We start from the raw sequence: 23337 nt of genomic DNA, 5'->3' as shown, positions 1-23337 counted from the left end.
ACAATTGCTAAATTGGTGAATAATAACATATTTCGAGAATTACTATTTTTACACCAAACTTAACTCGCTGTTGTTACATGGAACCCTTATTGTTTAAAAGTTGAGTACATAGGCTAGGCCTACCTCTTAAAAGTTTCAATTTGCATAGCCTAACAACCAAAGGCTACTAAAACGTGTAAATGTTGATAAACAAGTTTGCCGATCTAAAATGCAGAACTAAGTCTGTGACGCGATAAAGACACAAATAATAATGATAACTAGACATGTTGGCGTAACATGGTGACTACAGAAATTGAGAGCACAAGACAACGCTTTCAGATTAGTTTACTGAATTATCATTAACATCAGTTAAATGCAAAAATAGTAAATGTTTTTAACTCATGTGTCACAAATAGTCTCCTCACCACTCTTGTTTGAAATTTCTATAAATGTGTTTGTGTCTATTCACGCTTTGTATCGTTTACGCTTTTAGTTTGTACGTAAAAATACATGTATCCGCAATCTTGTATTGTTTTTACCATATCACTGTATGAAACCGATCGAATTAATTTGTCATCAAATTTCCAAACCGCATTGTATTTTTCGATGCAATAGCAGATATAATGGCCATTCTCCTTTTCCTCACCTAAATGTGCAATGACACTTACGAGTTTATAGTTATATTCAAGCCCGTGTGCATCTTTAAGAGTTAAATTTTTGTCTGCTTTGACTTGTCTTTTGGATTTGCGCAGGCCAGTATTTCTAGCTAAACACAAAACTAGAGCTTTGGGTAAACGTAAAAATTTTGTATTTGTGGTATGAATCACCATTTTGCAATTATTACAAAGTGAGAGTTCTTTACTATTGAGAAACGTTTTAATATAAAGCGATAAAAAATTATCCTCCTGAATAGAATCATACATTGGTAACATCAGTAAGACTTCTTCGCTTCTTTTCTCATCAAGCCTACTTTTTGTGCCACAAGAAATGCACTGATGAAATGTGACGTATTTCGATATCGATGACACGTCACAGTGCTTCAATAGCAATGGTAATGATGACTCGGCAAAAAACTCTGCTGGATCATATTGACGTCCCAACGGAAATGTATTTTTAATATCATTCAAAGCATTTTTAATTTGTTTTTCCTCTACAGTCGCATTACCAACAAGATTACGTAATAACAGAAACATATTTTTGTCCAGTGTTTCAATATGTTCGTCGTTTTCATAATGCAACATTGGCACATCACATGCTGCTATTACACATTTAAGTGCTTGTAATACAGCATTAAACCAGCAAGAGTTTCCTACGTTCATCAAGCCCAGTGGTAAATTGGCATTACATTTGAATGCATTTATTAAATCAGAATGAACATTTATAGCATTTGAAACAATATAATAAATCATCCAATGTCGATAAGATGTGAAAAAATTAAGATCCATTTCTGAATGTTGAGATTTCAGATCCCTGTCGCTGCAAAGAATATCAGCAGTTATGCAAACTGCCACCCCACAAGTATTACTGTCCGGTTGCATCACGATATGTTTAGAACTTACACTGTAATTCCCTGTGTATAACTGATTAGTTACCAAGAAATCTACTAGGAAATCTGCACCATCATGTAGAAACTTTGAAAAGGCTGTACTCATTTCTTTATTCGAAGAATCGTAACAATGTATGAATTCATTTTGGGTGGAAAAGTGTAACAAACGAAAGTGGCCATTGCACAAGAAAGGAAGGAGAACGACCGGTAGCAATTTTTCCTCAGTTTTTGTCATCGCTGTTTTGAAAAATTTCACGGACTTTATTGGGGATTTTTGCAAAATCTTCCCTGTGGAGTCGCAATCTAAAACCCCTATGGCGTTTCGGTTTCTTGGTTCACTGGCTTTTAGTAAAAAGTAGGCGTCTACGAGACGTTTGCTTAACCATCCAACTGCAGACGAATTTTGGTAATGCTTGGCAAGTTCGTTCGTAATTTTACTGCAAGGATTGTTACATGCTGTGAGTAAATCTAGCCAAGATACTTCGTGGTTTTTATCAATTACAACGGCGGTATCCGACAAACAGTTACAATTTATTGCCAAACCGTTCCATACCCAAGTTGAAAATTCAGCCATATATTCAAAATCTTTGGCTGTTGCTGTCCAAAAGTCACGAATCTTTGCATAATTGCATTTCGAGTGGGAAAAAGCAGTCGCATTGCACATAGAAACTGTGGGTGCGGACTCGCTAACAGCATTGACATATCGAATATGTTTTTTAGATTCATTTGTAGTATAAAATCCATCTGAACGTCGTTTTTTTGGCTTTCTAAATTTTGAAACTACCAAGTTAGTGCGATGTTTCGAATGTTTACTTGAAGCTTGATCAGCATACGTTTTGGCCGAAATGTAACTTTTTCCGTAACCCTGGTGAATATAATGAGCAGAAAATATTTTTTCACTCATTCTCATTTGGTTTTCGTACTCTTCTACAAAATGATCGATACCTACAACACGTTTTCCTTTTAAATAAATTTGTTTCAAATCCCAAAAATGCTGCTCGATGATACCTTGTGTTAAATTATCCCGAGAAATATTTTTAAGTTTGGATGAGATGACTTGCTTAAACCAAAAGGAATACTGGGAGTAAGCCTGATAATTTGGCCGTTCATGTGACGAATGCCGGGACAAATTTCCAAGAACTAGCTGCGAAGTGGTACAAATTCTACTCAGAATAATTAGAATAAGTTTTAAACAAAACTTCTTATCCATGTAAACATTTTCGTGCTGTAACTTTGCATGAGAAGGATCATTGAGGTGATCCAAAAAGTCAGAAGAATTTAGAAACGCCATAAGTCGGTTGTGGTAGCGTAAGTAAAATGGAGAATTTAATTCTTGTTTTTGGTCGTCACGCATACTGGTATGAAAATAGTCGTTGAGTTCGTCTTTTTCGTTTTCTTCTATTTCGTTTGTTACGTTTGACAAAAGTTCTGAAAATGTAAAGCCTTGATGCAGTCTGTTAAAATGATAGTCAACTTTGGAAGACGTTCTCTCGCAGTTGGTTACCCAAATAATACTTTCCATTATTTCATCTAATTCAGACAGGGTTGTACATGCAAATAACAAAGAAATCCAATGCATAACTGTTAATGTGTGTTTCTTAGGTTTGTAATCTTTTTTAACCATAATTTTAGCTGCACGCATGGCGTGACTCAAACAATTATGAACGAAAGTTTTTTCCAAGTCGTATTTTGTCGCCTCTCCTGAAACTACACGCCAGCATCTGTTGTAATAACTTAACCTTGTTTCATTACACATCGCACTTAGTACAGCATTCCACATAGCCTTTGATCCGTCAATCATCATTAACGCTGGTTTTTTTACCTTTCCACAAATTTGTACAGTGTCTATTAGAAATTTACCTAAAAAACTCCGTATGCTTTCAGAATCGTGATTCGTTGCAATGTTTGTTGCCACTGGGAGCGCTGGACCTCCTACGTAGGGGCTTCTGACTAAAAGCGAATAAATTTGAAAATCTTTTTCACCTTCCTGCCTTTTAACTATGCTTCCTGTCGCATCAAAATATATTATATCTACAGGGCATAAATCTCGATAAAGTTTCACTTGTGCATTGGAATACAATATAACGCCAGGGGGATATGTAGTTATGCGTCTTATAAAGATTCTTTTTTTTTTCAAACTCATACTTCAAGCGATTGATGTTATACATCCAATTTTTCGAGTATCTGTTGCAAAGCTTACCTTCACTTTTTATATTTCTCAAAACAGACGAGGCAGGAGCAAAATTGTATGCACCGTGATATAGTTCATTTTCAGTTAAGTCATCCACCAACTTTCTGCCAACTTCGCTGGGATGTTTGCATTGTAATTTCTCCATGAGTAATTTACGCTGCTTCCCCGCAACCGGCCTACGTTTTACGCAATGCATTTCATGATTACGTTTCCCCATCACATTTACAACAACTTCAACTTTATCAACATATGAAAAAATACGTACATCCCCTTTTACTGAGCATCCACAACAACCCGAGTGCTTGCAATACACGTTGGCATGACCATTGTAAAATTTTGAATCACCGTTACTTAAGGACTCAACCGCTGCTGGTTCTACCAAATAATTATTTCTAAAACAAAAAACACAACTGTCATAAATTTTTCTAAGTTGTTTGCATATAACATCGCGATACAGACTGGAGGAAAATCGATGCTTGGTGCGATTGAGGGTCATCTCTTTCCATTCATCCAACGTAAGGAAAAACGACTTATTAGTCACATCAACATATTCACAACGTCGTTCACGCTTTTGTGATATAGGTTCGGCAAAGTTTCCTAACTCATTCAATGTTTCATCGGAAATTGAAGGTATCTGGTTGTCATAGCGTCTATGAGCACCATCCGTTTCGTCATTTTTAGTTTCTGCGTCATCATTGTCAGTTTTTGCGTCATCAGTGTCGGTTTTTGCGTCATCGATGTCGTTTTTTGCTCCCTCAATTTCGTTTTTTGCATCATCATTGTCAGTTTTTGCGTCATCAGTGTCGGTTTTTACGTCAATAATGTTGTTTTTTGTCAGTTCAGTTGCATTCTTTGCATTATCAATGTCAGTTTTTCCACCAAGAATTTTGTTTTTTTTATCATCAATTTTGATTTTTAGTTCAGAAACTTTTTTTTTTTGGTCATAAACTTCGGCTTTTGGCTGATACGTTTTGTTTGTTTTCGCCTTGTTCATATCAACTTTTGTGTCGTTGATTTTTGTTTCGAAAAAGGTTATTTCAGCTTTTCCGTTGTGAGTTGCGGCTTTTCCCAAACTTTTGTCACAGCGAGATGTGTTTATATCTAGGCCTATCATATTATCAGACAATGATAAATCATCAACATGAGTCAAAGAAAGATATTTAGCATCTTTATTAATGAAACTTGATTTCTGCTGAAATGGTGATGGTGAAATGTTTAAAGCCTCAATGGACTTTGTGTTTACTTGAAGAGTTTTGTGACAAAATACCGAATTTGACGAATGCATCACTACGTTTACACCCTCACATACAAGGCGACTACCAACGCGGTCCCATTGTTTTTCGGTGAGCGTTGATGCCAGATTGTTTAGGGGGAATATGCAGCGAGGGTGAAACCACTTTAAGCAAGTTTCACAGCAAACGTAGAACGATCCATCGTTAGGTTCATTACACACACAATACATTGAAGTCTCTTCGTGATTTTCTGTTGATAATAACTTTTCACTGTCGCAGTTGAAGACATCATTAGCTTCATTTTCAATATCAGCGTTGTTGTATTGAATAGCCTTGCATGATTTTTCATTTTCTGAAGTTAATGTAGGCCTGCTGGGTTGATATGTCAAGTCACCTTCCATTTTTTGTTGTTTACACGCAAGATATAAACGTTTTACAGTTTTTCTGAAAAAGGAATCAAGACGCCACCTATGCATAATTTTTCTCACTTTAGAACGAACAGAGGACGATAAGCGACGGTTTGACTTTAACATTGCTGTGACGCAAGAATGAGGAAGGTGTTTACCACGAGGAAAGTTTTTCAAATGTTTACTGATGGAATTTGCTAAGTCATAAGCTAATTTTGAAGAAGCAAGTTTTGATGTAGAAACGGAAGTTGTTTTAAAACGATTTATTAAGTCTTTGTTTTTCCAACAGAAAGCCGACAAAGATTTTTTTCGTTTGGAAGCAGTACTTTTTGCAAGAAAAGTGGAGAAAAGCAAAAAATCTATAAGGTTTGATTTGTTTTTCAAAGATGGCAAATTGTGTTTGGCTAAGTACATGCCTATTTCTTTTGCTTTTTTAGTACTGACTCACAATGGCCACCTCCTACTTTCATTGCAAACATGTCACTAGTAACTTTCAACGTGGTGAGCTGATCTTGGCAAATGTCATCACCATCAACAAAATCTTTTAGTGAGGAAAACCGATTTCTTGAAATGCATTGCGTTAACGATTGAGCGTCAGTGGTAGGCTTAAATTTAAAACTCTTTCTAGGGACATGCCAATCATCATTGGTTTTAGTCAAGCTGGTGCAACCTGCACCCACGCTCAAAATACTAAGCGTAGCTGTGGTTGATTTTGATGGATGCTTCACTACGCCACAACTCAATCGACTCGATTTTGCAGCAGGCCTCACCACACCAGAGCTGTCACCGCTCGAACCTCCAAGATGTTTGAAGAGGTGTCTATTATGCAAAAATCGTATTATTTTAATGTTTATCGTAAATATATCCTCCATCTTTGAAGCGTTCTTCTAGGAGTTCCTTCCATATGCGCACCTATTGGTGCACATCCCTGGAAAGGTAATTTAATACTGAATCCGATGCATGTAAAATTTAAGTGGCACGTTTTGCTGATTATAGATTTATTCCAAGATGTTTGAAGAGGTGTCAATTATGCAAAAATCGTATTATTTTAATGTTTATCGTAAATATATCCTCCATCTTTGAAGCGTTCTGCTAGGAGTTCCTTCCATATGCGCACCTATTGGTGCACATTCCTGGAAAGGTAATTTAATACTGAATCCGATGCATGTAAAATTTAAGTGGCACGTGTTGCGGATTATAGTTTTATTCCAAGATGTTTGAGTGGTGTCAATTATGCAAAAATCGTATTATTTTAATGTTTATCGTAAATATATCCTCCATCTTTGAAGCGTTCTGCTAGGAGTTCCTTCCATATGCGTACCTATTGGTGCACATCCCTGGAAAGGTAATTTAATACTGAATCCGATGCATGTAAAATTTAAGTGGCACGTGTTGCGGATTATAGCTTTATTCCAAGATGTTTGAAGAGGTGTCTATTATGCAAAAATCGTATTATTTTAATGTTTATCGTAAATATATCCTCTATCTTTGAAGCGTTCTTCTAGGAGTTCCTTCCATATGCGCACCTATTGGTGCACATCCCTGGAAAGGTAATTTAATACTGAATCCGATGCATGTAAAATTTAAGTGGCACGTGTTGCGGATTATAGTTTTATTCCAAGATGTTTGAAGAGGTGTCTATTATGCAAAAATCGTATTATTTTAATGTTTATTGTAAATATATCCTCCATCTTTGAAGCGTTCTGCTAGGAGTTCCTTCCATATGCGCACCTATTGGTGCACATCCCTGGAAAGGTAATTTAATACTGAATCCGATGCATGTAAAATTTAAGTGGCACGTGTTGCGGATTATAGTTTTATTCCAAGATGTTTGAAGAGGTGTCAGTTATGCAAAAATCGTATTATTTTAATGTTTATCGTAAATATATCCTCCAACTTTGAAGCGTTCTGCTAGGAGTTCCTTCCATATGCGCACCTATTGGTGCACATCCCTGGAAAGGTAATTTAATACTAAATCCGATGCATGTAAAATTTAAGTGGCACGTGTTGCGGATTATAGTTTTATTCCAAGATGTTTGAGTGGTGTCTATTATGCAAAAATCGTATTATTTTAATGTTTATCGTAAATATATCCTCCAACTTTGATGCATTCTGCTAAAAGTTCCTTCCATATGCGCACCTATTGGTGCACATCCCTGGAAAGGTAATTTAATACTGAATCCGATGCATGTAAAATTTAAGTGGCACGTGTTGCTGATTATAGTTTTATTCCAAGATGTTTGAAGAGGTGTCAATTATGCAAAAATCGTATTATTTTAATGTTTATCGTAAATATATCCTCCATCTTTGAAGCGTTCTGCTAGGAGTTCCTTCCATATGCGCACCTATTGGTGCACATCCCTGGAAAGGTAATTTAATACTGAATCCGATGCATGTAAAATTTAAGTGGCACGTGTTGCGGATTATAGTTTTATTCCAAGATGTTTGAAGAGGTGTCAATTATGCAAAAATCGTATTATTTTAATGTTTATCGTAAATATATCCTCCATCTTTGAAGCGTTCTGCTAGGAGTTCCTTCCATATGCGCACCTATTGGTGCACATCCCTGGAAAGGTAATTTAATACTGAATCCGATGCATGTAAAATTTAAGTGGCACGTGTTGCGGATTATAGTTTTATTCCAAGATGTTTGAAGAGGTGTCAATTATGCAAAAATCGTATTATTTTAATGTTTATCGTAAATATATCCTCCATCTTTGAAGCGTTCTGCTAGGAGTTCCTTCCATATGCGCACCTATTGGTGCACATCCCTGGAAAGGTAATTTAATACTGAATCCGATGCATGTAAAATTTAAGTGGCACGTGTTGCGGATTATAGTTTTATTCCAAGATGTTTGAAGAGGTGTCTATTATGCAAAAATCGTATTATTTTAATGTTTATCGTAAATATATCCTCCATCTTTGAAGCGTTCTGCTAGGAGTTCCTTCCATATGCGCACCTATTGGTGCACATCCCTGGAAAGTTAATTTAATACTGAATCCGATGCATGTAAAATTTAAGTGGCACGTGTTGCGGATTATAGCTTTATTCCAAGATGTTTGAAGAGGTGTCTATTATGCAAAAATCGTATTATTTTAATGTTTATCGTAAATATATCCTCTATCTTTGAAGCGTTCTTCTAGGAGTTCCTTCCATATGCGCACCTATTGGTGCACATCCCTGGAAAGGTAAGTTAATACTGAATCCGATGCATGTAAAATTTAAGTGGCACGTGTTGCGGATTATAGTTTTATTCCAAGATGTTTGAAGAGGTGTCAATTATGCAAAAATTGTATTATTTTAATGTTTATCGTAAATATATCCTCCATCTTTGAAGCGTTCTGCTAGGAGTTCCTTCCATATGCGCACCTATTGGTGCACATCCCTGGAAAGGTAAGTTAATACTGAATCCGATGCATGTAAAATTTAAGTGGCACGTGTTGCGGATTATAGTTTTATTTCAAGATGTTTGAGTGGTGTCAATTATGCAAAAATCGTATTATTTTAATGTTTGTCGTAAATATATCCTCCATCTTTGAAGCGTTCTGCTAGGAGTTCCTTCCATATGCGCACCTATTGGTGCACATCCCTGGAAAGGTAATTTAATACTGAATCCGATGCATGTAAAATTTAAGTGGCACGTGTTGCGGATTATAGTTTTATTCCAAGATGTTTGAAGAGGTGTCTATTATGCAAAAATCGTATTATTTTAATGTTTATCGTAAATATATTTTCCATCTTTGAAGCGTTCTGCTAGGAGTTCCTTCCATATGCGCACCTATTGGTGCACATCCCTGGAAAGGTAATTTAATACTGAATCCGATGCATGTAAAATTTAAGTGGCACGTGTTGCGGATTATAGTTTTATTCCAAGATGTTTGAAGAGGTGTCTATTATGCAAAAATCGTATTATTTTAATGTTTATCGTAAATATATCCTCTATCTTTGAAGTGTTCTGCTAGGAGTTCCTTCCATATGCGCACCTATTGGTGCACATCCCTGGAAAGGTAAATTAATACTGAATCCGATGCATGTAAAATTTAAGTGGCACGTGTTGCGGATTATAGTTTTATTCCAAGATGTTTGAAGAAGTGTTAATTATGCAAAAATCGTATTATTTTAATGTTTATCGTAAATATATCCTCCATCTTTGAAGCGTTCTGCTAGGAGTTCCTTCCATATGCGCACCTATTGGTGCACATCCCTGGAAAGGTAATTTAATACTGAATCCGATGCATGTAAAATTTAAGTGGCACGTGTTGCGGATTATAGTTTTATTTCAAGATGTTTGAGTGGTGTCAATTATGCAAAAATCGTATTATTTTAATGTTTGTCGTAAATATATCCTCCATCTTTGAAGCGTTCTGCTAGGAGTTCCTTCCATATGCGCACCTATTGGTGCACATCCCTGGAAAGGTAATTTAATACTGAATCCGATGCATGTAAAATTTAAGTGGCACGTGTTGCGGATTATAGTTTTATTGCAAGATGTTTGAAGAGGTGTCTATTATGCAAAAATCGTATTATTTTAATGTTTATCGTAAATATATTTTCCATCTTTGAAGCGTTCTGCTAGGAGTTCCTTCCATATGCGCACCTATTGGTGCACATCCCTGGAAAGGTAATTTAATACTGAATCCGATGCATGTAAAATTTAAGTGGCACGTGTTGCGGATTATAGTTTTATTCCAAGATGTTTGAAGAGGTGTCTATTATGCAAAAATCGTATTATTTTAATGTTTATCGTAAATATATCCTCTATCTTTGAAGTGTTCTGCTAGGAGTTCCTTCCATATGCGCACCTATTGGTGCACATCCCTGGAAAGGTAAATTAATACTGAATCCGATGCATGTAAAATTTAAGTGGCACGTGTTGCGGATTATAGTTTTATTCCAAGATGTTTGAAGGAGTGTTAATTATGCAAAAATCGTATTATTTTAATGTTTATCGTAAATATATCCTCCATCTTTGAAGCGTTCTGCTAGGAGTTCCTTCCATATGCGCACCTATTGGTGCACATCCCTGGAAAGGTAATTTAATACTGAATCCGATGCATGTAAAATTTAAGTGGCACGTGTTGCGGATTATAGTTTTATTCCAAGATGTTTGAAGAGGTGTCAATTATGCAAAAATCGTATTATTTTAATGTTTATCGTAAATATATCCTCCATCTTTGAAGCGTTCTGCTAGGAGTTCCTTCCATATGCGCACCTATTGGTGCACATCCCTGGAAAGGTAATTTAATACTGAATCCGATGCATGTAAAATTTAAGTGGCACGTGTTGCGGATCATAGTTTTATTTAAGATATTTCGAATGTATGTCTGGTCGCATTTTATGCCTCGCACTTATTCACGGATAACTTTTTTAGGCGGAAAGCGGAAAAACTATTCTGCCAGAATGACGGTGGTATTGTTTTTTATGGTTTACTTTTGATCATGCGAAATCCGAAAATGACCACCATTTTGCTCTCAGATGATGGGATAAGCTTACCCTGCCTCACTACACTTATAATAAGTCAGGTAACAATTCCATTTTATATTGAAAAATGTAAACTTGCAAGGTGTAGTGGTATCCACCTTGAACTCTGATCGTTGCGCAAAATAAAAATAACTAACAAACTGTTATTGAAGAATTTATGTTGTTGTGGTTGTGGAAGTTCTCATGTTTTGGTTTGCAGAGTTAGAGCTACATTTAAAAAAAATCTAGTTTGTCTTGCATGATCAAGAACTTGATGTTATCAAAATTGGAATTGAACATTGAAATCTCGTTGAAGAGGAAGTTGTTTCAAACATGTCTCTATCACCAGTATGCATTCTTAGGTGAGTAGAATTAAGACTTTGCGAACTGTGGTATTCTTGATTCCTTTCATTTTTCTTTTATTTTGAATCAACTTTAATGGAATAGTTAATTAAATCATCCTACAACAGTGACAATGGGTATTACACCTAGTTATTTAGAGGTTTGTAGTACCGTACCATTGTGCACAGACCTAGTAGTGCCCATTACCTCAGAAGCATAGTCATTTCACCATAAAGTTGCTGTTTCTTTTGTTAACTCTTCAACAACAAACAAAAGCTTGGATTAAAAGCCTTGTAACTCATCGCTTTCTTCGTCAACTTGTATAAAAATTATATACTATAGTTTATGTGTGTATTGACAACCATTTTTTTCAATGACCGCTGAAGATCGTATTTGTTAACCTTTTGCGGTCAACAGGCGAGTCTGGCTCGCCTTCGGAAAATTAAAATTGCCGATTTAGTCGTAAGGGGAGTATAGCTCGCCTTTTCCTAAAATTCCACTTTGCACACTCGTCAGGCGACTGTTTCTTGCCAAACATAAATTTTCGGCAAACAAGCATAGTTGCTATGAAAATATGTTGCTATTACTTCTCATAGAGCAGTGCTTCTCAACCTTTATTTGTAGTGACCCAAATATTAGGGTTAAATTAATAGCGAAGTATTGACACGTTACAAGAGGGTGCCCCATTGAATTAAAAAAAAATTCAATTTATGAATCACCCTAATGCGCATCCATTCCAAATCCTTTGCAATTTCAGGAATGATCAAATTTTTGTATCAATGAACCCAAATCCCTTTCTATGACAAGCTGGACATCGTCGAAGCCTTAACTCCGTATGTTCCAGTAACTAATTCAAAACAGTAAATGATGCTATTTCCTGGGACACGATCTTTATGTTTGGTGTGGTTTTTGAAGCAATTAATTGTTACAATTCCCTAATGTAGTGTGTAGGCTGTTGTGTACACTTCATCCAAACTGCGTGTGGCAAAATCGTCTAGTGAAACCTGCGGCGTAGTTTGAATAGTGGAAATTACGAAAACTAAAGTAGTGGTAGGCAGTTTTAACTTTGCTCAAGAGACATTATCTTTTATTACCGGTACCACATCTTACTGCGACCCAGCCAAATGAAACGGCGACCCAATTTTGGGTCGCGACCCAGGGGTTGAGAAGCACTGTCTTAGAGGATCAAAGCATGCAAAATAAAAGTAGTTGCGGTTGGTCAGTCAAGCAAATCTAGCAAATTTATTATATTTTTTGCAATTGACGTATGAATATGGCTAGACACATTTCGACAGAGGATGATGTATTGGACTTATTTTCTTCAAGTACTGATGAAACAGCTTCCAGTGAAGAGGAAGAGATGGAGTTTGAAGCTGATTCAGTAGAAGATTTAGATGAAAGGTCTGATGAATGGCAAAGTTCTGATGAAGACGATATGGACGTTAGTAATGTAACTAACCGTTCTGCAAGTGTTGCTGATGTCAATGTTTCCAGCACTACTAACGGTGTTTGGGAACCATATCCATCGACTGACAGTAACTTTCAAAAGTTTCCGTTCAATGTCAGCAATCCAGGCATCAGGCTTCCTACTAGTGAGCAGTATGAAGACGAGATTAGTTTTTTTCAATTGTTTTTTTCTGATGATATTATCAATGAATTTGTTCAGGAAACAAACAGATATGCAGATGAAAAAATTCAATCTGCTTCACCACTGAGCAAACGTTCTATTTGGAAATCTTGGAAAAACACAACGTTGGAGGAAAAGAAAGCATTTTTAGGAGTTGTGATAAATATGGGTTTGAATGATAGATGTGAGATGAAAGAGTATTTTTCAAAAAAGTGGATAGACAGAATGCCGTTTTTTGTAGATGTATTTTCCCGTCAACGCTTTTTCCAAATTTATTGAGTGCTGCACATACAACACCAGTTGGCCAAGGATTTCACGGGACAAGGTTCAAAATCTGGTCAACCAAATAAACCTCAAATGCTGTGAATACTTTGTGCCAGATGAACATGAAAGCACAATTGGATTCAAGGGGCGAGTCCTATGGAAATGCTTCAACCCCAACAAGCCTACAAAATGGGGACTCAGGGTATACTATACGCCATGTCTGACAGCACTTCTGCTTATATTGTGGCATTTGTTCCTTATTATGGCAAATACACAACAGATGGTTTGGTTAGGCCTGACTTGCCTTTCACCAGTAGAATTGTGTTAGAATTGTGCAACATGCTATCTTCTTCTGCGAGTGGATCAGGATACCACATATTTACAGACCGCTTCTACACAAGTCCAACTTTATGTGAAGAGCTGAGGAAAATGTCTTTTCATCTCACTGGAACTGTCATGGCAAACAGAAAAGGTATGCCTACTGATTTTTCCAAAAAGAAAAGCAAACCAAAACTGCATGAAGTTGTAGCACTGAGAAAAAATCACAACGTAATGGCTCTACAATGGAAGGACAAACGTGTGGTAACAATGTTATCATCTGTATATAATACAGAATGTGAAACGAATCTTGGGCAATGAAAATTCAACAACAATTTCAAAATCGGTGGTAATTTCACAGTACACAAAATATATGGGTGGAGTGGACACTGGACAGAGCCGATCACTACTGTGGCAGTTATGCATTTCTGAGAAAATCAGCGAAGTGGTGGCGTAATATGTTTTTTTTGGTTACTTGAGGTGGGTATTGTCAATAGCTTTTTATTGTACAACATCAACAGGGAACAGCAAGGTTTGAATGCTGCAAGACATAAGACTTTCCGTAAAAACCTTGTTACACAGCTGGTAGGAAGTGTCCGCAACAAAAATTCAAGAAGACACGGAAAGCATTGTGACGAGCAGAAAACTGAACGATTGTCGGGGCGGCATTTTATTGCGAAAATTCCCAATGGAATTGAGCAAAGGATTGTGCAGTGATAGGAAGACGAAACGAATTCAGACCATCTATCACTGCGAGACATGTTCAAGACAACCTGGGTTACATTCAGAAAAATGCTTCAAAAAATATCACACAGAAAAAAATACAAATAAGTAACTTTGAAACCAATAAATGCTATTTGAATAAGAAACTGAAGAAGCTGTTTTTATTGTGGTAAAAACTTGATCAATAAATTACAGAAGTCTCCGAACCTGGCTCATGTCATTTGCTTACAGTTATTATCATTATGTACTTTTGTACTTCAAATATGCAATAATCGAGTTATTTTAATTCTATTTGAATAAGAAACTAAAGAAGCCGTTTTTATTGTGGTGAAAATTTGATCAATAAATTACACAAGTCTCCGAACCTGGCTCATATCATTTGCTTACAATCATTATGTACTTTTGTACCTCAAATTTGCAATAATCGAGTTATTTGAATTCTATTTGAATAAGAAACTGAAGAAGTCGTTTTTATTGTGGTGAAAACTTGATCAATAAATTACACAAGTCTCCGAACCTGGCTCATATCATTTGCTTACAAGCATTATGTACTTTTGTACCTCAAATATACAATAATCGAGTTATTTGAATTCTATTTGAATAAGAAACTGAAGAAGCCGTTTTTATTGTGGTGAAAGCTTGATCAATTAATTACGCAAGTCTCTAAACCTGGCTCATATAATTTGCTTACAATCATTACCGTATGTACTTTTATATATATATATACTTCAAATATTGCAATAATCGAGTTATTTGCTAGTTATTTCGAAAACGACTAACAAACGCACATAGGGAAATTTGCAGACGACCGCAAAGGGTTAACTTAAACAGTCAGCCACTCAGCCTACTCATTTTTTATTATAAAGATATTTTCATATTCTTAAGCATGTAATAATTTGATGGTATTGTTGTGTGAATGAAAATTACAATAGTGATTTTGTGATTGCTGTTTTAATTTCAAAATGCATCCGAACACCACTGTTATTGTGGCAAAATAATGCTGCGCAATCCGCCTAATAATACAATTCATAAAAAACGAGCGGTATGTATATAAATAATGCGATGACAGAAAGAACATGCAGTAATGCAGATCATGATAAAAGCACTCCTCATTAACACATTTATTTTTATGCCATTTGAAAGTTGGGATGCCAAATCAAAAAACAAGTCACATAGTTAGCGTAAAAAGATAAAGCTTGCACAATGCACAAGTTGTGATAACATTATTGATAAAAAAACTGTTAATTTTTTTTCTGTTAAAGTATTTTCATTTGCAAAATTGTGAAGGGGACGCAATTACCTCTATGGTCGCAAATTCGCACATCGACATTATAGTTCATCGGTAGTGACACTATATTCCATATGGCCTTGGTTCGACATAGGTCAGAAACACTTTTTTTTTGTCAAGGTAGATTTAAGTTTACTTAGTGGCTATTCTTACCATATAGGCTATTGTAAATACTGTATAGCCTCTAATTCTTCTGTTCACACAAGCTTGGCACATTCATACAAGCGGCTTTTTTGATCTGTATTTCTGAACGTCCAGTCGGAAACTAGGCTGTTTTCTAGATGTGAAAAACTTTCGTAACAAGTATCCAACAGAATCATTTTAACAGAGCAATATTGTTAATTGGCTCAATGAGCTATAAGCCTGCCGTATGAGCCAGGCTCATACAGCAAAATACAAACTGGCATAAACGTTGACAACTAAAAGTAGCCTAGGTTATTTCATCTAGATAAAAGAAATCCACTGTGTCGAATATCGCGAAATGTGTGTGGCAAAACGTTTGATGCCAGGCGTTTGACCTTCAAAGCATTTTTCCGCAGTGTTCAAAGTGGCGGCGCAGACACCTTGGGAATTTCTCGCGTGAAGTGTTGCTTTTAGGCCTTGCCTTGAAGTACCTGTCGCAAGGAAATTTACATAAGCTGGCACTCTTATAATTGCATCACTTGATGCTCTCCCCGCCAATTGTTCCTCGACCTGACTTGACGTCCTCCATCATTTTTTTTTTCTGTAAGTCACGGCGTTTGTCGAATACTGACAGTGCCTGTCGAGTGTCGAGCAGCATTGCCACAAAAAAGGGTAAAAATCACAGCCCTGACTATGTGTACTGCATGCGTAAAACTAATCATTTCAAGCAGCAGTTCTAATAAATTCAGTTTGCGACCTCGTTGTCAATGTAAACAAGACAGTAAGCTTAATCAAAGACTATTTTAATTGAGTAAAATAGCGTTATGGTTATGACATCATCACCTTTCTCGCCCAAGGTTTTTTGAAAAATCGGCTCCTATGACAGCATCAGTCGCAGCCACCTAATATCGTGTTTGAAAACGATGAAGTATACTTGCAACAGTAGTTAGCCTGACCAGCAACTGCAGAATTTGCAGTTCAGAATTGTGGGATTTTAAAACAACCTCACCCAAAATAATGACGATATGACTTTGCAAATTATCTTTGTTCTTTTATAAAAGCTTGCGGTTCAGGTCTTCCAAATATAAAACTTGAAAATACTTTTTAAAATCCAGAAATCATGAAACTTCTAGTCGGTAGGATCTATAGAGAAAATTAGAAAAAAACGTGAAATTAATAAAATAAATAAAATGTTGAAATGTGCAAGGGGTTCTGTAGTTTCTATGGACGAGTCGCCACTGGCTACTACATGTATTTCAAATGTGTATGCCTATTTTTCTTTTTGTTGAACTAGCTTGTGCTTAGGATGCATGATACCAAGATGTCCAGCATAACCCAATAACTTTTTGCAGTATTATAATGCTTTCGTATTATGATTAATTGATTAAACTTCTTTGCTCATTTTCAGGAAAGTCTACCATGTCATTTCAGACAAAACTGTTTTGACAATGAGTGGTAAAAGTTTGGCATATGGGATGCTTGGTGTTGGATTGTACACTTTTACCATTTCCAGCACACCGATTGTTGCTTTAATGGTTTTCATAGTTTATCTTGCAACTGGGGGCTACAATCCAACTGATATTTTTTTGAGGACTGTAGTTCGAGATTTAAGGTAAATTTTAGGCTAATATTACCATATGTGTGCAATTGTAGGGTTTGCTACCATTGGGAGAATCCGATTCGGAAAAATCCCTATTGGGATACAGCCTTTTTCAGACAAAGCCCTTTTCGAAGAATTGTAAAATCACAGCTCGGCATATGTATATTGATAGGAATTATATAATATAGGTACTAGGTAGCTTACAATAGACAAAATGAATGATCGCCCCATACGCGCCGACTTCCGGGGGGGCCGAGGGCGGCGCCCCCCGTAAATTTATGGTTGAGGGGTAACAAAAATGGCTAATTACAAGTGGTGTTTCAAAAATAAAATACTTAGCTAAAGAGATTTACATCATTTAAACGGACTTAAAGAATGTCAAAGGCGAAAAGCAGCCTACGTTGCTCTTGCCCGCAAAATAGCAGCTGATCGCATGGCTTTCTCTGGAACATGAATTACTACTGAGATGAGCACGCTCACAGTCACACACTGCTTATCTTCCCGCTCATGAGGAGCAACTTCAAAGTCAAAACGCGTGGTACCGAAAAAGCGAATGCGAGGTTGAATGTTTATTCTCATTTCACGAGTTATCCAAACGTCTGTTAGTTTTTTGTGACTTCAAACATGAAATCGGTTTTAACAAACTTATCGAGTTGAACTTGAAACTACGACACAACGAACAATTAAGTGACTAGACCTTAAAGAAAAAATGCATTTTTAAAAACTGTCATCCGTGTTTTGCTTCAATAAGCACTGTATTGATGTATTGTATAAAATTATTAAAATGTACACATTTCATACACTCATCAATATACAGTTATACACTCTTGCACTACCTATTCGATAAAAGGCTATCGATAAAAAACAAAAGAGAAAACACTTCGCCGTTGTTAACGCATTGAAGGTAAGTAATTAGCGAAACGAGGTTAATCAAACTGGTAACCGGTTTCCACTCTGCTTGAGATCATGATTTTTTTTAGTTATATTTCGAAACCTTGAATGTCTTGATCGTTGTTATTCACTCGCACGAAAAGGAAATGAATCGGTTTGTTTTCCAGCTGTTCTAATTACGAGCTAATATCAAAATTTTTAGGACTACAGTAGGTGTACTGCATGCGTAAAACTAATCGTTTCAAGCAGCGGTTCTAATAAATTCGGTTGCGACCTAGGTGTCAATATAAACAAGACAGTAAGCTTAATCAAAGACTATTTTAATTGAGTGAAATAGCGTTATGGTTATGACGTCATCACCTTTCTCGCCCCCCAAGGTTTTTTGAAAAGTCGGCGCCTATGGATCGCCCAATTTAAAAGTTAGTTTTAACAATCTTGCTTTCTGTTGCTTAACATTAAGATTAAGGTGTTTTTATAGCTTACCTGGTAATAATAATTAATCAGTCATAATTTCCAAATGGACGCATCAACTGTTATTTTTTGTTTGTTTTGCTATTTGACATCGATTGAATCATCTCCGTTGTTTTTGATTAAAGGCCTACTCAATAAAAATTTCAAACAGGAACTAAGCATTAAAATGCGTAAACTGAACATTCAAGAATACAATTCAAGAAAAATTACCGAAAAAAAAATGTTTTCAATGGCGCTGGCAAGGCCCAAAGTCCAATGTTTCGTTTATTTTCACTTTTTTCAAAATAGCCAAAAGTGCAAACACTGCTCGAGAATACGTCACAAAAGACAGTGTCAATAACAAAAGCCACATTACCACATCTGATGTTTTGATGTTGAAATCTGATGTTTTGATGCACATACATACATAGCCTACAAGGCAATTCCAAATGTGACTAACGGGACATTTTGACTGCTTTTGGATGTAATTAAGAAATATGATATGATGTAAAAACATGAAACCTATGAGATTAATTATCAGTGACTTGGACCTAAATTTTGCACTATTTGAGAAATTCATGAACTTTTTACTTTTTTCAAAAATCTAAAGTTTGTTGTGAGTAACGGGACAAGGAACAAATCTTAAAAATTGGTGCTGTGAATGCAAATTCAAAAGTCTGCTCATTGACAGCACACTCTATTGAAATGCCAGTATTGTGTAAACAAATTTGTAAAACTGAAATGAGTCTTGCACCCCAGGTGAATCACAGAAACATTTCAATGGGTGCCAGTACTTTGGGGCACCACTGCTAAGCTACTTCAATGAAATAATGTACAATATAAATGATTTCTCTTTTTTTCCCTTAAATACTTTTTCTCCATTAATTACAACATTGATGCAATCTTTCACTCCTGGTGATTGTCTTGAGATGTCATCACACTGATAGAAATTACTTAGCCTATATGATACATATCTATTTTGTCTAATTCTGTTAGTTTTCTCTTCTTTGGGTTGGTTATTTTGAGTGCAAAGGTTTTTTTGGTCATTTCTTCCCAGGCAAGTTTTCGAACAACTGCACGCCTTTTGCTTGGGTTATATGGTAGATTTCTTTTCGCACGTGTTACAGCTTTACCGTAGCTTGATCTGCTCCTGAAGGCAGAGTCTGAGGGAGACACTGTAACAGTTAGGGAGGAAGAAGGAGCAGCTGAGTCAGAAGTCTTCTTCTGTCCTTCTCGGTGTAGAGATTTTCTCCGTCGCTCATACATACATTGTTTTTGCTTCAACAACCTTATTTTTTTCAATGTTTGACATTTTTTGTATAACTTCATGTTGTTTTGCCCTAAACTTTTTCATTTTTTTTTCTGTTGCTTCAAGTAGTTTTCATAGGTTCCCTTATCTTTCATTTTTTGAATCTGTTTTCTTTTTCTTTCAGCAGCAGATTTGGCCATCTTTATTACTGCTCCTGTCTTTTCCATGTTTTTAGATGCCTCTAAAGCTTTTCATAAAATTAATCATCACACTTTGTTTAAAAAAATAATTGAAAGAAGAGTGCCTATGCAATTTGTCCGTTTGTTACAGTATTGGTACAGTCATCAAACTATGCGTGTAAAATGGGGTGGCCACCTCTCTCAGCCTTTTCATGTTTTAAATGGGGTGAGGCAGGGTGGGATTTTGAGTCCACACCTCTTTGCCCTTTATGTTGATGATCTATCCAAAAAGCTTAACATGTCTAAAGTGGGTTGCTATGTAGGGAATGCATTGGTAAATCACATTATGTTTGCTGATGACCTTTGCTGCTTTTGTCCTAGCCTTGTTGGTTTATGTAAATTTATTGAAATCTGCCAAGACTTTGCTAAGCAACATGACATTACATTTAACTGTAGAAAATCCTTTGGGGTGTTATTTAAGCCCAAACATTTCGATCTGTCTGCTTCCCCAAAAATTATTGTTGACCAAGAACCGATCGAGTTTGTTGAAAATATTAGGTATTTAGGTGTGTATATCACGTCCTCATTATCAGATGACAAGGACATACCGGTACTGCGACAAGTTAAATCTCTTTATTGTACTGTAAGCAAATTAAAAAATAAATATAGCAAATGTTCACGAAGAGTAAAAAATGTGTTGCTTTGCTCTTACTGTACATCTCTTTATGCTTGTCAACTTTGGCACAATTATCGCTGTTCTACGATCAATCGGATTAGAAGTGCCTACAATGACTCATTTCGTATTCTACACAATATGCCTCGCTTCACTAGTGCATGTGAATGTAAAGTTAATGCAAATGTTATAAGTTTTGATGCTCTATTGCGGAAAACAGTTTATGCCTTTGTGCAACGTTGTTACAAATCTCTCAATTCTCTTATCATAGCATTAATGTCCTCAGACGCTTTTTATAAAACGACATTTTTTAAGCACTACAATGATTTGTTGCACATGTCATCCAAGTGACTCCTTATGTCTTGTCTTTTTGTGTTTTGGTTTTAATATGGACAACCTTGTCTGATACAAATAAATAATAATTACAAATTATTTATCATTAACAACAGATCAGGCTTTTTGAATAGTTATTAGTGTCAGTGAAAAGACAAAATCTAAAAAACAATTTTTCACCACAACATACCAAACTTTTAGTTTATTGATATAGTGAGGTAGATAACCCTGAAAATACTTCATTTGGTGACACAAGCATGAAAATTGGCACACATGTACTCTGGACCATGCAGACTTCAAAAGTTTAATTAACCAAACGAAAATTCAAAATGGCGGCCCGTGACGTCAAAATTCAAAATGGCCGCCATGCAGTCCTGGACCGACATAGGAAAGTTGGTTTATGAAAGCAATGTAGATGTGTCTCATTTCTTACTACCTTGAAAATGTTACTTTTAAGACAATATGAATGATTTAAGATGGTATTCAACAAAAACAAGTGCGTATAACGTACTATGGACAGAGAAAGGGTTTCACAAATTTGACAGTCAGGTGTGCAGAATAGTCTAAGCTTTGATACTTCCACCCAAACAGACTTAAAATACTTTCTTAAAGACAATTCATGTAGCCTACAGTCAACATTTCTGTTATCAGTTATTACTACTGAGTAGCCTAGGTAAATCATGTTCATGACAATGATTCACATGTAAATAATATCTATTCATAGTCACAAGGACAGGAACATAGTGAAGTGCATGGTAAATTTGCATTTTTACATTTAGAGCTTTTGCATTCTTTTTTACAATTGCATCGTCTTAGTTTTTTACATGCTTCGGCTACGGGGTCTTTACTTGTCCACATAATGTCCCATGTTCCCCCATCTCCAGATTTCCACCCCCAGTTTCTACTTGGAGATGGCAATTCTGGACTCCTTTCAAGAGCTCGTCCCCAAATGTGTCCGGCCTGATATGCTGCCCGAAGTGCATCCAATTTCAGCGCATCTTCTGTTGGTGGAATATTATTAGCCTATATTGTTTATTTTTTAGTGTAAACAAAGTCATTCTTGCACTGTCTACCTTATCATCAGTGCTACTTTTATCATAAAGATATATCGTGAATTTTTGAAGGATCGCAAAATCTTCTGCATTTATTTCCTCTGGACACTGACTGAGCTTCTGAAATGTTGGCGTCACATCTGGATACACTGACCACGTTGCAAAGAACGACTTCTCCCCTTTCCTTTCATGCCTGAACAAGTCACAGCCACTAATGGCATGAAAGAACAACAGCCCTTTGCATTTCTGTGGACCCAGGACAGAAAATATCTGATGAATAGGAATCCATCTTCTTTTGTTTTCTCTCCCGAAAGATATCCAGAGTTCGTGAAGTCCATCCTTGCTCAAGTTTTCAAACAAGCCAATTCCAATAACGACCACATCAATGTCATTAGCCAGGATGGCTGCTTTTTGTATAGTTTCAGTTTCATACTTGAGACCATGATGAAGATGAACAAACATTTTGGTATCGGCTTCTTCTTGGTTTGAGCTCAAATTGACTAAAGCGGAATTGTCATTATTAGTAACAGCTTTTTCAGTCTTGGAAGCGTAAACGATATCATCCTGTGGCATGAATTCTTGGATGGAATCAGCTAAGAATGGATAAAGTTTTTTTTTTTGTCTGTATTTTTCAAAAAGTTTGGCCAGTTCTTTGGGACTCTCCCATCTCGAGTAACTCTCCGCCTGCTACCATTACCCCTCTTTATGCGAGCATGAGATTTGATGCTTCCGTCCTTGTACAAACACAACATCCGTTCGTTTGTGCTTTCTGGCATATGGCTTAATTTTCTCCACGAAGTCCATCTGGGCATAATCTCCAAACGTATGATGTTTTGGTGTAGTAGAGTGCACTAAACATGCTCCATCTATCACCATCATGTCTACATCGTCCAGTAAAGCAGACTGTGCAGGTACCACTTTCTCTAGGCAACCCATTAAATCTGATTTCTGTGTTTGGTAAAGATCACCTCCTAAACTTAAAGCTGCTGGGAATCGTTGGTTTTCATGGCTAAAAAATTCAGGCAGATCAACTTGTCGGATCTGGCATGAAATAAAGAGCTTTGAAAAAAGGCTGCAGTCACCCTTCAATGTGCTCTGATTCCCTTTTCGTGTTGTCTTTTTTGAGTTAAACAGTGTGAATTTGTTCCGAGCAATTGGTGAGTAGAATTTGTCTAATTCTGATGTGAAGTTTTCCAATTGATTTTTACCTTTTGTATCATAGTCTTAAGCATAACTGTTACCTTTTGCTCCATGACATTTTTCGTATTAAGAATATGCAGATCTGAAGTTGACTCCTCAAGATAGGGATTGCCCATCTCTTCAATGGTTCGGGTGAGAGAAATGACGTCTTTGAGAAATGCTTTCTGTGCTGATGGTGTTGCTTCATGATGATTTAGGGATACTTTCTC

The 23337-nt window shown here is 36.4% G+C and overlaps 1 protein-coding gene across 3 annotated transcripts in view; it reads left to right on the top strand.

Moving 5' to 3' along the window:
* Positions 1–11037: 11037 nt before the first annotated feature.
* LOC145770852 (long-chain fatty acid transport protein 4-like) overlaps positions 11038–23337 on the top strand; it is a 106744-nt gene continuing 94444 nt past the window's right edge. For all 3 annotated transcript variants that reach the window (XM_082582592.1, XM_082582591.1, XM_082582590.1), the window contains exons 1-2: positions 11038–11178; positions 16910–17113. In XM_082582592.1, coding sequence (XP_082438718.1) covers positions 11150–11178; positions 16910–17113 — 233 coding nt within the window. In that variant the 5' untranslated portion in view covers positions 11038–11149. The remainder of the gene's footprint in view (positions 11179–16909; positions 17114–23337) is intronic.

This window comes from Aplidium turbinatum, chromosome 5, assembly GCF_918807975.1.
Source record: "Aplidium turbinatum chromosome 5, kaAplTurb1.1, whole genome shotgun sequence".
Taxonomy (NCBI): Eukaryota; Metazoa; Chordata; class Ascidiacea; order Aplousobranchia; family Polyclinidae; genus Aplidium; species Aplidium turbinatum.
The sequence above is the reverse complement of the archived record's forward strand: the minus strand, read 5'-3'. Positions and strand labels throughout refer to the sequence as shown.